General features: G+C 42.6%; 1 protein-coding gene across 1 annotated transcript; it reads left to right on the top strand.

The window, feature by feature from the left end:
• Window positions 1-404: 404 nt before the first annotated feature.
• HOXD1 (homeobox D1) lies at window positions 405-2601 on the top strand. Its single transcript, XM_027557043.1, has 2 exons — window positions 405-1153; window positions 1492-2601. Exons 1-2 carry the CDS (start codon window positions 520-522, stop codon window positions 1824-1826), a joined length of 969 nt encoding a protein of 322 aa, XP_027412844.1. The 5' UTR covers window positions 405-519; the 3' UTR covers window positions 1827-2601.
• Window positions 2602-14715: the final 12114 nt, after the last annotated feature.

The following is a 14715-nucleotide window of genomic DNA, read 5'->3' as shown; positions in this document are numbered from 1 at the left end:
CTTCCCACACTGCAGCGACCACCATCCACACTCGAGGGGCTAGCACCCACGGTGTAGAAGAACAGGCTCTCCCCCTCTCCATTCTCTCCTCCTCCACCGAGCGGCCCTTTCTGCTTCTCTGCCTCTAACCTGTCCAATACCTGTCCGGGAAGCGGGCGTTTAGCGCTCACGCCCCGCCGTTAGCCAAGCAGCCCCAGGGCCAGAAGGCTGTCCCCTGGGCCGGGTTGGGGCGCGGGGCGGCGGCCTCCCGCCTGTGTGGCAAAGTTGGTGGCCGGGCAGGCTCGTGGAGCCGCGCGCCAGTCGGGACCCGGGCCGTGCGGGGACGGCGCCCATTGGCCGGCCGGCGCCACGTGGCCACCCCGCCTCTATATTAGGCCACTATTTACCCCCGGCTGGCTCGCCATGGCTCGGCGAGGGCAGGTCGGCTAGACAGGGGAGGTGGAGCGGCGCAGAGCGCGGCGGTCCTGCGGACCCCACACCCAGGCCCGGCCGGCGCGCTCCGGTGGGTGGGCCGGAACCATGAGCTCCTACCTCGACTACGTGTCGTGCGGCCGGGACGGCGGCGACTTGCTGAGCTTCGCATCCAAGTTCTGTCGCGCCGACGCCCGGCCCGTGGTCCTGCAGCCCGCCTTCCCCCTGGGCAGCGGCGACGGCGCGTTCGTTAGCTGCCTGCCCCTGGCCGCGGCGCGAGCGGTGCCCTCGCCCCCGGCCGCACCGGCGCAGCCTCCGGGGCCTGCCGCGCCCGCGTACGCGCCGTGCCCCCTAGAGGGGGCCTACGAGCCAGGCGCCGCACCTGTCCAGGCCGGGGGCGAGGACTACGGCCTCCCGGGGTCCGCGCCCGCGTACGATTTACCGTGCGCGCTCGGGCGGCCGGCAGACGACAGCGGGGCGCACGTCCATTACGCCACCTCGGCTGTCTTCTCTGGAGGCGGCTCCTTCCTCCTCAGTGGCCAGGTGGATTACGCGGCCTTCGGCGAGCCGGGCCCCTTTTCGGCGTGTCTCAAAGAGCCGACCGACGGCCACTCTGGGGCCTTTCAGACCGCGTCCCCCGCTCCCGGCGTCTACCCCAAGTGTGCGTCCCCAGCCTCCGGCCTCCCTGCCGCCTTCAGCACGTTCGAGTGGATGAAAGTGAAGAGGAACGCCCCGAAGAAAAGTAAGTACTTGGGCCTTGGACGGACGGACGCGACTGGGGTTGGGGATCGAGCCTGCCCAGCGGAACTGAGCCGAGGGTGCGCTGCAGCGGTCCCCGTGGACGGCGGTTTGGGTCTTATGGGGAACACGCGGCCCCAGGCATTATTAAACCAGGCGAATTGCATTGAGCGTGCCCCGAATGCCAGGGGTTGAGAAAATTGCGGGAAGGAGCGCTCCGTGAAGCTTTTCTTTTGGCACAGGGCCGTTCAGTAACTGATTCTAGTGTGGCCCCAAAGCTCTCCCAAGTCGCGTCTCCGTGTCATCTCGCCACGCTGACAACGCCCTGTCTTTACATTGCAGGCAAATTCGCGGAGTATGGAGCCGCCACCCCCTCCAGCGCGATCCGCACGAATTTCAGCACCAAGCAACTGACAGAACTGGAGAAGGAGTTTCATTTTAATAAGTACTTAACTCGGGCCCGACGCATCGAGATAGCCAACTCATTGCAACTGAATGACACCCAAGTCAAAATCTGGTTCCAGAACCGCAGGATGAAACAGAAGAAAAGGGAACGGGAAGGGCTTCTGCCATCGGCCACCCCCGTGGCTTCCTTCCAGCTTCCCATCTCAGGAACGAGCCCTGCCAAGTCTGGCAAGAACCCGGGGAGCCCCTCTCAGGCCCAGGAACCATCCTGAGGTTTAGTCACGTCGCTGATGAACTGTGGGCTGCAGAACTCTTGGGCCACCCCACCCTTCTCTGGACTTATTAGCTCAGTTTGGAATGGAGGTGGGCATGGTGGAAATAAGAGCAGTTTCACTTGGGAGAGGAAATACCTTGGTGGCTTCTGAGTTCCGGGCTGTGGGTGTACAGATGTTAATTTGAAGTCTCTAAAGCCACTCATCTGTGTATTGTGTCTTATCAGGGAAAAGATGCCCAGCCGCCAGCCCAGCCCTACTGCTATGTTGCCTAACTCAGTCATATGCAGTTTTCCGTGCAGAGTGGCAGAGCATTCCTTGCTAACTGCCAACCCCGTGATGTGCTCAGAAGAGCATCTACCCAAAGTTTTATCTGGTTTTAATTTAAAAGACAAGGCTACATGTATTCAGCTTCTGATGACCAAAGCTAGTTATACTTAAGGCCTCCTTGGTGTATAAGCTGCTTCAACCGTGATCCTCACATTTGCACTAGTTTTTTTTCCCCCTTAAAAAGCAGTTTCTACCTCTCCAGGTGCCTAAGTGAAGATACAATCTCTGTTTAGTTAGTAGCTAAACAAATGCACAGGGTGGATAAAGACCCTGAACTATACCTTGACACCAGTTACTCAAACTTGAATGTAAATATATACAGTATGTATATTTTTAAAGAAGTTTGCTTGTAGTGAACTTACATATGGCATTTAATGTCAGCATGTAAATGGTTTGAACTTTTTTTGGTAATAAAAATGACAGAATGTGTCACTTTCTGCTTTTCCTTATACTCCTTTATTTTGATGATCTTTCTTTAAAGCTGACTCAGTTTCTTCTATTTGGAATTCTGCTATGGAAATTTGTTAGGCTGGTAACTTTAAAAAAGAACACTTCTTAAAAGCTGTTTATGCAAACTAGTTAGGGACAATTATCTGAGTAGTTAAACGGAGGAAAAAATCTAACTCTGCTCAATATACCGAGTAACTATAGAAGTATTTCCTTACCTTAAGTGCCCAGGTTTTAGGGTGAATATGTGGACTGCACATTAAGTTTAGATGTCCACTGTGGGGATGATGTATAGCTAAGGAGACACTGAAGAGACATCTCCTTGTCCTATTGTCTTCTGCTTTCACAAAAGGAAGAAGAAAGACAACTTGAAGACTTTGTTAGTTGGTCAGTGTTCTCTGAGAAAGGCAGCTGCACATGGAAAAGTCTCAGTGGCTGAATTCCCATTTTCAAAGTCAAGAATTACAGAGGAGGCTGGGAGAGGCCAGTACAGTAGTCAAACTTTCCACTTCCTGTAACCTAGACTTTGTGTTAAAACTAATAAGAACATAGAGGTACTTATGTTTTTTTTCTGGTTTTTTTTTTAATGATATATTTTCAAATGAATTTTTTTGAAGGAGCACCCCAGACACAAAATAATTTGAAAGTTGGCGAGAAGGTATGTGATTTTAAAAAAGCCTCTAACGTTATTTCCATCCAGCCCCCCAGTTCCCATCTAAAAGCATCCATTGTTGAACAGGCTGTTATGTAACCAAACACAATATTACTTGAAAAACTCTGGTGTTAAAAACAAGCGGATACTTGGGACAGTTGTGTGGGGAGGAGGGGCAGTTCATTTTCCTCACTTCATAAGTTATAGACATATCTTAAGTCTCTATCTAGTTTGACTGAAAGGCTTAAAGGCCCGTAATAATCAGCTAAGAGGATCAGCTCTCCTTTTAGCTGAATTTCTAGATTCTAGTGTAGTACTTAAAACCAATAATTCAGAAGTCCAATAATTGTGGAGAAATACTTTCTCTATAAAACAATAGTGTCATTGTCTTAGAAAATTGAAATTACACTTAAATTCCTGTCCATTGGACCCAAAGTTTGATGGAGTTGAAGAAATAAAATGAGCAACAAACTCAGCCGATTATGAGGAAAAGATACCATTTATAAAGCAGGTTTGTCAATATTATTCTTTTGTTTCACCATCTGCCCATCACTAACCTGATGCTAATCAGATCTTGTTTGAGATAACAGCCCCCCTCTGAGCTCTGTAGCAATTTGAAAGTACTAAAGAGTTGTAATCTGCATGCCCACAGCTACTTTCGGGCTTTCCCTGCAGTGGTCAATGTTTCTTTTTTGATAAGCATTCAAATGCACACCTAAACAAAAAAAAAAATAGAAAAACACTTGGTCATTTCCTTAATCTACCACTCTTTTCTCTGAGAAAATAATGCTTTTCCTTTTGAAGCTACTAGTAGCACTTAGCCCTGATGGATGTCTTTCCTGATGAAGGTGGCTATTTTGACATACATATAATGCTATTCTATGAATCAGGCCAATACTAGCTATTTTTTGACCAACCCCAGGGATCTTTGAAAGCTTTCTTAATGCAGATCGCTATACAGCTATATTCAGTATTAGGGAGAGTCCTGGCTGGAGATTGGGACGAACTAGGTGACCTCTGGAGGTCCCTTCCAGCAATGAAAATGCTACAAAAACAACTCAGTGACTTCTGCTGGTTTTAATTTAGGCCTATCACCGGAAGAAAGAGACTTCAGTTCTGAGAAAGCAAATGCTGTCCCTAGGTTTACAGTGATACTGTTTATACAGGAAAAGTGAATTTTAAACATTATTAAATATATCTTGTCAGTGGAGATACCACTGTGTCAAGCCTGTGTGGATGTTTGTAGGGCATTCCTCTTCCATATTCAGAGCCTTGTGGTATTTTGAGTCAGATCTTCCATGAAGTGTTATGGTTACTACACAAACTATGAAACTGCTAAAACAGTCCATCCCATTTCTATTTTATAAGATTTTGAACAAAATATGCAAATTTATCTTCTAGCAACTCGTTACAAGAATGAATACACAGTGGACAGCTCTATCTGTTATATAATTAACTATTCAATGTTCCTTTGTCTTCACAGAATGACTATGTGTCTGTTTTTCCAGACTCAGGATAGCTGGGAGTGAGGAAGAAGAAATAAAACATTTAATAACAAAAATTTCCATTACTGTACTTGACTACTAGCAAACAAAGGACTTGCTGATGTACAAACGTAAAGCAATGTCACCTAGATCCTCAAAAGATTAATTGTATGTGATTTATTCTGCCTCAGTCTTATATAAAGTGAGGCTGAAGACCAGACGAGATTATGTCCAATTATGTTATCAGAAAAGAGGAGCAGGCTCAGGAGAATTGCACAAACTCTGAAGTTCTGAATTATTTCTTATGGCCAAACAAATGCTCTATATTTGCCGAATATTGAATTTGGAAACCTCAGGACCTAATCAGTTTCAGAGAGATGTTTAGTTTGATCATAGACCTCTCACCGAGAAAAATGTCCATTGTTAAAACTTTATTTGTGGTTTTAAAGTGAAAGCAAGCTGGACATACATCACAAATAATGATAAATTTCCATGTTGATAGGAATCAGGATTTTCATGGTTTTAAATTCTATAGCGTATTTCTGGGGCATGAACATTCAACGAATATACAAAAGAGTTTTGTTTAAGATCTCACTTATAACTGCTTCTCAAGTTATATGTTATGAAGAAATATAATTTCAATAGAAGTGTTTAAATTCAAGCCAAATGGAAAGAAATCCTAAACATCAGTATGAAAAGATCTTTTGCTTAGATTGTAAAGATTTAAACATTACATTTTCTAACAGTCTTATTGATATATCTAACAAATATAAAAGATGGCCAAAGAGTGGTCACTTGTACTTGTAATAACTAATAAAGCAGATCACTGACATCTTCAAGGAATTTCTGCTACTGCTGCTAAGTCGCTTCAGTTGTGTCCGATTCTGTGCGACCCCATAGACAGCAGCCCACTAGGCTCCTCTGTCTCTGGGATTCTCCAGGTAAGAATACTGGAGTGGGTTGCCATTTCCTTCTCCAATGCATGAAAGTGAAAAGTGAAGGTGAAGTCACTCAGTCATGCCCGGGTCTTAGCGACCCCATGGACTGCAGCCTACCAGGCTCCTCCGTCCATGGGATTTTCTAGGCAAGAGTACTGGAGTGGGTTGCCATTGCCTTCTCCAAGGAATTTCTAGAGAGCTCTAAACTATTTAGTACATCCCATTCTTAGGGGTTTTGTACAGCCTAAACTACAGTTTGAGGGAATCTCTTTGACAAAAAAAAAAAAAAGCCCTCAAAATCATAAGCGCAAAATTGTTGGAGCACTTCCCTAGAACTTATAGGGTCCAAGTTAGTGAAGTTTACATTTCTTTGGGTTCACCTCTGTTCCTTCCTGAAAGATTTCTCTATTCCCACTACCCAGCCATCACTTGTAAGATGATACCAATAATTGCTTTTAGCACTAGCTGTGCTAAATAATGGCTTCCCTAGTGGCTCAGATGGTGAACTCGCCTGCAATGCAGGAGACCCAGATGAAGATCCCATGGAGAAGGGCATGGCAAGCCACTCCAGTATTCTTGCCTGAAGAATCTCGTGGACAGAAGAGCCTGATGGGTTACGGTCCATAGGGTTGCACAGACACTACTGAAGCAACTTAGCATGCACACACACATGTGCTAAATAATAATTGGATGTTAATACTAATTGTGTTTCCTGATTAAAAGGGAGAATAACTTCCCTGGTCTCAGTTGCTCCAATAAAACAAAGAGGGTTGGTTTGGATGATCATTATGTTTTCTTATCGAGTATCCTTCCATAATTCTTTATTCTGCCGGCTATTACTGAATAGTTTATTTAGCAGTAATGAAACTGTATGACTATCATCAACAAGAGACACTGTTGAAGTAATATCTGAGATCTTGTAAAGTTAACCTATGGAGTTTTAGGATGTGTATGTGTGTGGTGTGAGTGAGTTGGGTAATGTTTTTCATGGTGTTGACTTGATGAACAAAAAAGTTAACAATGAACAACGGAAGTTGTTCCTGGAAGTTACATCCTCCCTTTGAACAGAAAAATTAGGGTCTACTAAGAAACTTTTCAAATGAGTGTCAGGGTTTCACATTCTCAATCTCCTTGTTCTTAATTCTGTATTTCTTCATTTCAGAATAATGAAGTAATTTTGAATTTCTCTTTTTTTCAAAATAAAAAAAAATTGTTTATTTGGCTGTGCTGGGTCTTAGTTGCACCATGTGGGATCTTTAGTAGTGGCATTGTTGTTCAGTCACTCAGTCGTGTCTGACTCTTTGAGACCCCACGGACTGCAGCACGTCAGGCATCCCTGTCCTTCACCATCTCCCGGAGCTTGCTGAAACTCATGTCCATTTAGTCGGTGATGCCATCCAACCATCTTGTCTTCTGTTGTCCACTTCTTCTCCTGCCTTCAATCTTTCCCAGCATCAGGGTCTTTTCTAATGAATTGGCTCTACCTATTGGGAGGCAGGGGCAAAGTATTGGAGCTTCAGCTTCAGTCCTTCCAATGAATATTCAGGATTGATTTCCTTTAGGATTGACTGGTTTGATCTCCTTGCAGTCCAAGAGACTCTCAGGAGTCTTCTCCAACACAATAGTTCAAAAGCATGTGAACTCTTAGTTGTGGCATATGGGATCTAGCTCCCCAACCGGGGATGGTTGGCCCCCTGCATTGGGAGCATGGAGTCTTAGCCACTGGACCACCAAGGAAGTCCTGGATTTCTCTTCTTTTAAGATACGTGGGACTCCTAAGTAAATGCTCTGTTATGTTGAAGACAAGAGATACAGATAACCAGCTCACTCCTGTTTTCTATTTGTCACCAAATTCTGTCCATTTTTTCTACATAGGCTACATCATCCTTCATTCATCTGTGCAGTGGATGCCTTCCTCATCTCCTTGTGTCTCGCTTCCTTGGTCAATCCATTTTAAAGCTACATCCTCACCATGTTATTCCACTTTTAAATTCTTGATAGCTCCTGGTTGGTTGCCAGTGGGAGAAACTCAAATATCTTTAACCTGAGACTCAAGTACCCTCAACATCTGTATTCATCCATGTTAATCTCATACCATCGCGTGCCACAAAAATTTCATCCCAGGTAGTATGATCTGTTCATTCTTTCCCCAAGGCAATTTAAGCTTTTCTGCCTCTGAACCATTTCTCATGCTATTCCTCTCTCTTGTAATTATATCTTACCTTCTCTTTGCCTATCCTACTTCATCCTCTATGGCACAGCTCAAGTCCTATCCCCTCTGTAAAATCTTTTGCCCTATCCAAGGTTAAAGCAAGCTCCTCTGAGCTTGTGCAGCATTTATTGCTTGTATTACTCCTTTAGCACTAACAATCTCCTGCTATTTTATGAGATCTCTCTCTCTTGTTCAGTTTCCCTTTCTTTCTCCCTCTCCCTCTCTGCCACTGTCTCCCTCTTCCTCTGCCCTCACTGGTCTGTCTCTATACTTTTGCTGAAAGTTGAATGCAGTTTTAGTAGAGGAAGCATATAGTGCTACTTGTTAAGTGCCTCTTCTCCCAGGTGAAGAACACTATAATCACTTATTTGCTAAGTATTCTTTATATTTCATTATTTACAGTAGAACACAAGCTATTCTTGACCATAGGACAAAATTCTAATAGGAGGCTAGCAGGTAAAGGAGGGGGAACTATAGACTCCTTTCCTTGTGTATCAAGGCACATTTTTTTTGATTGAATACATTGTAAACTAACAAAGATTGTCAATATTGTCTAACACGGTCCCTTTTATCCTTTCAGAATATAATTTAAAATGCACTTTGGTTGTTGTTTGAGACTTTCTAATATACTGCATTAATTACTTGCTACATACAGCCACTTGAGGACCTTATGGGAACAGAAGCATTGAGAAGGATTGTGGGAACAAATAAGGGCTAGTGTGGAGTTTGTCAAGAAAAGTCTGGAAACAATAAAATGTACCGGTTATAAGAGTGTACCTTAGAGGCAGACAGGCTTGGGAGCAAATTCTGGGACAAATGACTCAGTAACACTTAGCTTCTACATTCCTCCCTTAACAATGGGAATAATAATGTCCTTACATTATTGACTTTTGGGGATGAACAAAGATAACACATGCAGATTGCTTAGTGCAATATCTGATGCTTAATAAACAATCACTAATTACTAATACAGGATGGATTATGAAAATTATAATAGGCAGCCAGAATGAAAAGATGCAGGCTAAGGGAGAAAAATAATTTATATGTACAACAAATATTTATTGAGCTCCTAGGTGCCAGGCACAGAATTTTAACAACTGGAATTGAAGAGAGATTGAGAAGAAAACAAGAATTGAGGAAAATCAGTTTGGGGACAATAAGTAAAGGTCTATGGTTACTGATAAAATTAGCAAAATTTGGTGGTACATGATAATAGACAGTTAATGGATACTTGATGAGAGCAATGGCTGAGTTCTCACTGAATTAAGAGCCCAGGACCTTGGAAGAAGCCTTCGTGTGTGTCGGTCACTCAGTCGTGTCTGGCTCTTTGCAACCCCGTGGACTGTAGCTTGCCAGGCTTCTCTGTCCATGAGATTTCCCAAGCAAGAATTCTGGAGTGGGTTGCCATTTCCTCCTCCAGAAGATCTTCCCGACCTCATAGGGATGGAACTTGTGTCTGTTATGTCTCCTGCATTGCAGGCAGATTCTTTATCTGCTGAGCCTTTTATTTCCCTATAGGGGAAATAAAAAAACAAGAAGGACATTAGACCATTAAACACTGCTTTCAATTTACTGCATCATTCCAGGCAGCACAGAAAACTTAAATTCATTTTTCCCTATCAAAAGGATCTGTGAATTGACATGCATGGTATTTTGAGGGTCAGGTGTCATAAATTAGAACACAGCACTGACTTACATGACTTTCCTACATTGGGACATTTCCCTGTGTGGAATGGATCATCCTTAAAAATAGAGACTCCCGTTGTTGTGCTCTGTTGACATCAAAGTTAAAATAGGACTAACCACAGTTTTTACTTTGTTACTGCAGAGAAAAGAAAGTCTTTCTCTCTCTACCACTGTCAGTGGGGAATGGTGAATTTCCCCAACCTGTTACTATTTACATTGTGGGTTTAAGAAAGCCTGCTCTTAAAGTAAAACAACAATAACAAAACAAAACCAAAAAACTTGCTGCAAAAAGAACACTTTTAGGTCCTATATAAAGTCCTATATAAATAGAAAGCATTTTATTTTTCCTAAATGCCTATGACCTAATTGTCAAAATAGTGTTAGTATTCAATTGTTTCTATGAGTTATTGCTCTGCCATATGTAAATGTTTATATCTCCTCTTCCATTTGAAATTTCAAATTCATAAAGTATTGGTTTCACTATAGAGGACAAGAAAATAAATTCTTAACTTATGAAATAACTGTAGAAAAGACAGATTCAATGTAAAATAAATAAAATGAACTCCAAAGGACAAACTAAAGCTATAATATTTCTCATTCAGATGAAGGTAGCATAATATTTGTCCCTTAAAGTTTCAAGTGACTTAAAAAGCAATTTAAACTTTCTTGGGTTAACCTGCCGAAAAGCCCAATTTATTCTTCTGTTTTGACTGCAAATAAAAGCCCACATGCAATCAGAATTGGAGAAGGCAGTGGCACCCCACTCCAGTACTCTTGCCTGGAAAATCCATGGACAGGGGAGCCTGGTAGGCTGCAGTCCATGGGGTTGCTAAGAGTCAGACACGACTGAACGACTTTACTTTCACTTTTTACTTTCATGCATTGGAGAAGGAAATGGCAACCCACTCCAGTGTTCTTGCCTGGAGAATCCCAGGGACGGGGGAGCCTGGTGGGCTGCCGTCTATGGGGTTGCACAGAGTCAGACACGACTGAAGCAACTTAGCAGCAGCAGCAATCAGAATAATCTATTTTTCTAACAGCGTATGATTCCTTTGCAAACTTCAAAAACAGCTGTGTTTGTATCTCTGAAGATGCACTGGAATTCGTCACATGATGACACTATCCAAGAATTAAGTCCACTGTTATTAAAAGGTTGTGACTTTTCCCTTGGCCTTGATTTTGAAGATGTATGTATTTTATAAGAAAATGTTATAAGTTTCTTAACTCGTCCCATATAAACACAGGCTATTGTAAGTTATATGTTTTATAACACCAGTACATTGAATTATCTTCATTATGAATGATCAAAGATAATAAAGGCATTGCTTTATACCTGTCCCTAACTCAGTATGCATCACAAGGACCACCCCAGGTTATTTGTAAGTAATAGTTTCATATTTTCCAATTCTGTCATCTTTCAATTTTATAAAACATAATTATTATTTGAACTCAGGACTAAATGTAGTGTTCAGTTCAGTTCAGTTCATTTCAGTCACTCAGTTGTGTCCAACTCTTTGCAACCCCATGAATTGCAGCACGCCAGGCCTCCCTGTCCATCACCATCTCCTGGAGTTCACTCAAACTCATGTCCATCGAGTCGGTGATGCCATCCAGCCATCTCATCCTCTGTCGTCCCCTTCTCCTCCTGCCCCCAATCCCTCCCAGCATCAGAGTCTTTTCCAATGAGTCAACTCTTCTCATGAGGTGGCCAAAGTACTGGAGTTTCAGCTTTAGCATCAGTCCTTCCAATGAACACCAAGGACTGATCTCCTTTAGAATGGACTGGTTGGATCTCCTTGCAGTCCAAGGGACTCTTAAGAGTCTTCAACACCACAGTTCAAAAGCATCAATTCTTCAGCGCTCAGCTTTCTTTATAGTCCAACTCTCACATCCATACATGACCACTGGAAAAACCATAGCCTTGACTAGACGGACCTTTGTTGGCAAAGTATTATCTCTGCTTTTGAATATGCTGTCTAGGTTGGTCATAACTTTCCTTCCAAGGAGTAAGCATCTTTTAATTTCATGGCTGCAATCACCATCTGCAGTGATTTTGGAGCCCAAAAAAGTAAAGTCTGACACTGTTTCCACTGTTTCCCCATCTGTTTCCCATGAAGTGATGGGACCAGATGCCATGATCTTAGTTTTCTGAATGTTGGGCTTTAAGCCAACATTTTCACTCTCCTTTTTCACTTTCATAAAGAGGCTTTTTAGTTCCTCTTCACTTTCTGCCATAAGGGTGGTGTCATCTGCATATCTGAGGTTATTGATATTTCTCCTGGCAATCTCGATTCCAGCTTGTGCTTCTTCCAGCCCAGTGTTTCTCATGATGTACTCTGCATATAAGTTAAATAAGCAAGGTGATAATATACAGCCTTGACGTACTCCTTTTCCTATTTGGAACCAGTCTGTTGTTCCATGTCCAGTTCTAACTGTTGCTTCCTGACCTGAATATAGGTTTCTCAAGAGGCAGGTCATCTCCTTCAGAATCTTCTACAGTAAATGTAGTGTTGCTGCTGCTGCTGCTGCTGCTGCTAAGTTGCTTCAGTCGTGTCAGACTCTGTTCGACCCCAGAGATGGCAGCCCACCAGGCTCCCCGTCCCTGGGATTCTCCAGGCAAGAACACTGGAGTGGGTTGCCATTTCCTTCTCCAATGCATGAAAATGAAGGTGAAAGTTAAGTCGCTCAGTCATGTCCGACTCCCAGCGACCCCATGGACTGCAGCCTACCAGGCTCCTCTGTCCATGGGATTTGCCAGGCAAGAGTACTGGAGTGGGTTGCTATTGCTTTCTCCAAATGTAGTGTTAGGGACACTTTAATAAAATTCCAAAACACTTTTGGGTTGCTAGAAAATTCAAACTTTTTAGTATTTTCTTTCCCTAATGTAAGAAGGCTTTATTAGAGGCTGCTGTCATAGTGAAGAAGGAAGTTATTTGTTAGTTTTATCTGTTTCTCAATTTTGTCAAATTTAATAGTTTTATTTTAAAATAATATGCATGGCATTAGCCAGTTTTATAAAATTTTATCTGGGCACCAAACTCTCTCTTCATGTGTTCATCTATTATTTCTCACATTTATGTATAGAAAGATGTTAATATTACTGATGATTATTTCTACATAGTAGAATTTTGTCGATTTGTTTTCTCTCTAATACATTTCTATATTGCTTAAACTTTTCAAATAATCAGTCATTAAATGTAGAGATAATAGAGTTGTTACTTTAATATATATAGAAAAAGGGGGAAATGCAATTGGTAGCCACAGTCTTTGCATTTATTTTTGCCAGTGGAAGACCCCAGGGGAATTAGATAATGCATCTCATGTGCCAATTCCTGAATAATTAAATAAAAATGTCTGTAATATACATGGGTATACACATGAGTCAAATAAATGATAGATAAGGTCTATCATTCATTTCTTCAACAGGGAATTCAGTACTTGAATGTCACATATGTTCAATTTTCATCCTACCGGTTGGAAACCACCTCTGAATTGTGCTGATAAAAGCAGAATTCATGACTAGCAAAAGAATAAGGATACCTTTCACTTAAGTAAAATGGAGAACAAGAAATACGGAAAACTGCACTTCTGATTATCATTTTTTCATACCTATAAAGCAAAACCAAAGGAATGCTGCTTTCTATGTTAAAAGCAAGTTTATAAAGATACAAACAAGCTTTTTATAAGAATCCACATTCTTAATGAGGTTTGCATTTTCATGGAGAGCAACACCAAAATATTCTCTTTCTTGCATTTTCTGTTGCAGAAAGACAAAATTTCACAGTGGTCTGTGAGAGAAATATGCAAAAGAACAGGTCTTTTTAAGCCTCTGGGGGCTTCCCAGGTGGCTCAGTGGTAAAGAATCCACCTGCCAATGTAGGAAACACAAGAGGGGGTGGGGAGGTTCAATCCTTGGGTGGGAAGGATCCCCTGGAGGGGGAAATGGCAACTCACTCCAATATTCCTGCCTGGAAAATTCCATTGACAGAAGAACCTGGTGGGCTACAGTGCTTGGCATCGCAGAGTTGGACACGACTGAGTGACTGAGCGCGCGCGCACACACACACACACACACACACACACACACACAGAGTTAAGCCTCGAGGACTATAGTTAGGAGTTAGATAACCATGATGAGAAAATGCTAGTTCTTTCACTGTTTTATTTCAAAGTTGGCTATTTCATTAGTAACTTGATACCTCTAAGTATGTGTGATAGAACTTAAAATAGATGCTTATTTTTTCTAACTATATTGTGTATCTCCATTTGTCTGAAATTGTGAAAATTCTGTGGAGCATCAACTCTACAGTGGGTTCCATCATTTGGTTGTTCTGGGTTTCCCAGTACCCACTCTTCCTTCCTCTAACCACTCTTCACTTTTCCTGTGGGGAAAAGAACGACTGATTCTCATGCCCATAGTGGTGATGCCACCCCTGGGACTTTTCAGGGTGTTCTCAGTGGCCTGTGGAACCACTTCCAAGCCTAGTTCTACAGCCCTCCTGGAGATAATTAAAGTTAATCTTTTTTTTTCTTTTTTGTTTAAATGGACTTGAATGGGTGTAATATTTGTCTCTCAAAACCCTGTGTGATGCACTGCCCTCAAGGAACTTATACCCTCAGAAGTAAGGAAGATGAGACGAGTCCAAAAATAATGTTAAGTGCTTTAGGGGAGTTTCACAGGCTGAGGACGGTGTCTACACAGCACAAAATGAAGTGGCAGTTGGGCATGCATCCAGTAGCTTTAATAATTTTGGCAGCTCACTGAATACATAAAGTTGCAGAGTGGATCATATCTCTGGAGAAGGGGATCCTACAGCTTCCACTGGGAGCTTGCTGGGAGCTGCTTCACAGACTCTGGCAATGGAGAAGAAAAGAGGGTGTTTTTTTCCTCTCTTTTGGTTCCCAAGAACTTTCTCAGATCAAAGTGGGATTTTTTTTTTTTTTTTTTTTTTTTTGCCACATGGCATGTGGGATCTTAGTTCCTCGACCAGGAATCTAACCCTTGCCCCCTACATGGGAAGCATGGAGTCTTAACCACTGACTGCCAGAGACGTCGCTCAAGGCAGGAATTTTGACAATGATGATAAACATCTCACTATCAATTGCTTCTTGCTTGGGTTCATAGTTTGATTAATTGTAA

The sequence above is a fragment of the Bos indicus x Bos taurus genome, chromosome 2, assembly GCF_003369695.1.
Source record: "Bos indicus x Bos taurus breed Angus x Brahman F1 hybrid chromosome 2, Bos_hybrid_MaternalHap_v2.0, whole genome shotgun sequence".
Classification (NCBI taxonomy): domain Eukaryota; kingdom Metazoa; phylum Chordata; class Mammalia; order Artiodactyla; family Bovidae; genus Bos; species Bos indicus x Bos taurus.
Note: the sequence above shows the minus strand (reverse complement) of the source record. Positions and strands in the feature narration are given on the sequence as shown.

Excerpts from the sequence above, each read along its gene's own strand:
- HOXD1 (XM_027557043.1), top strand. The coding sequence starts at position 520 with ATGAGCTCCTACCTCGACTACGTGTCGTGCGGCCGGGACGGCGGCGAC. Across the intron at positions 1,154-1,491 it reads GAGGAACGCCCCGAAGAAAA|GCAAATTCGCGGAGTATGGA; the intron begins GTAAGTACTTGG and ends TTTACATTGCAG.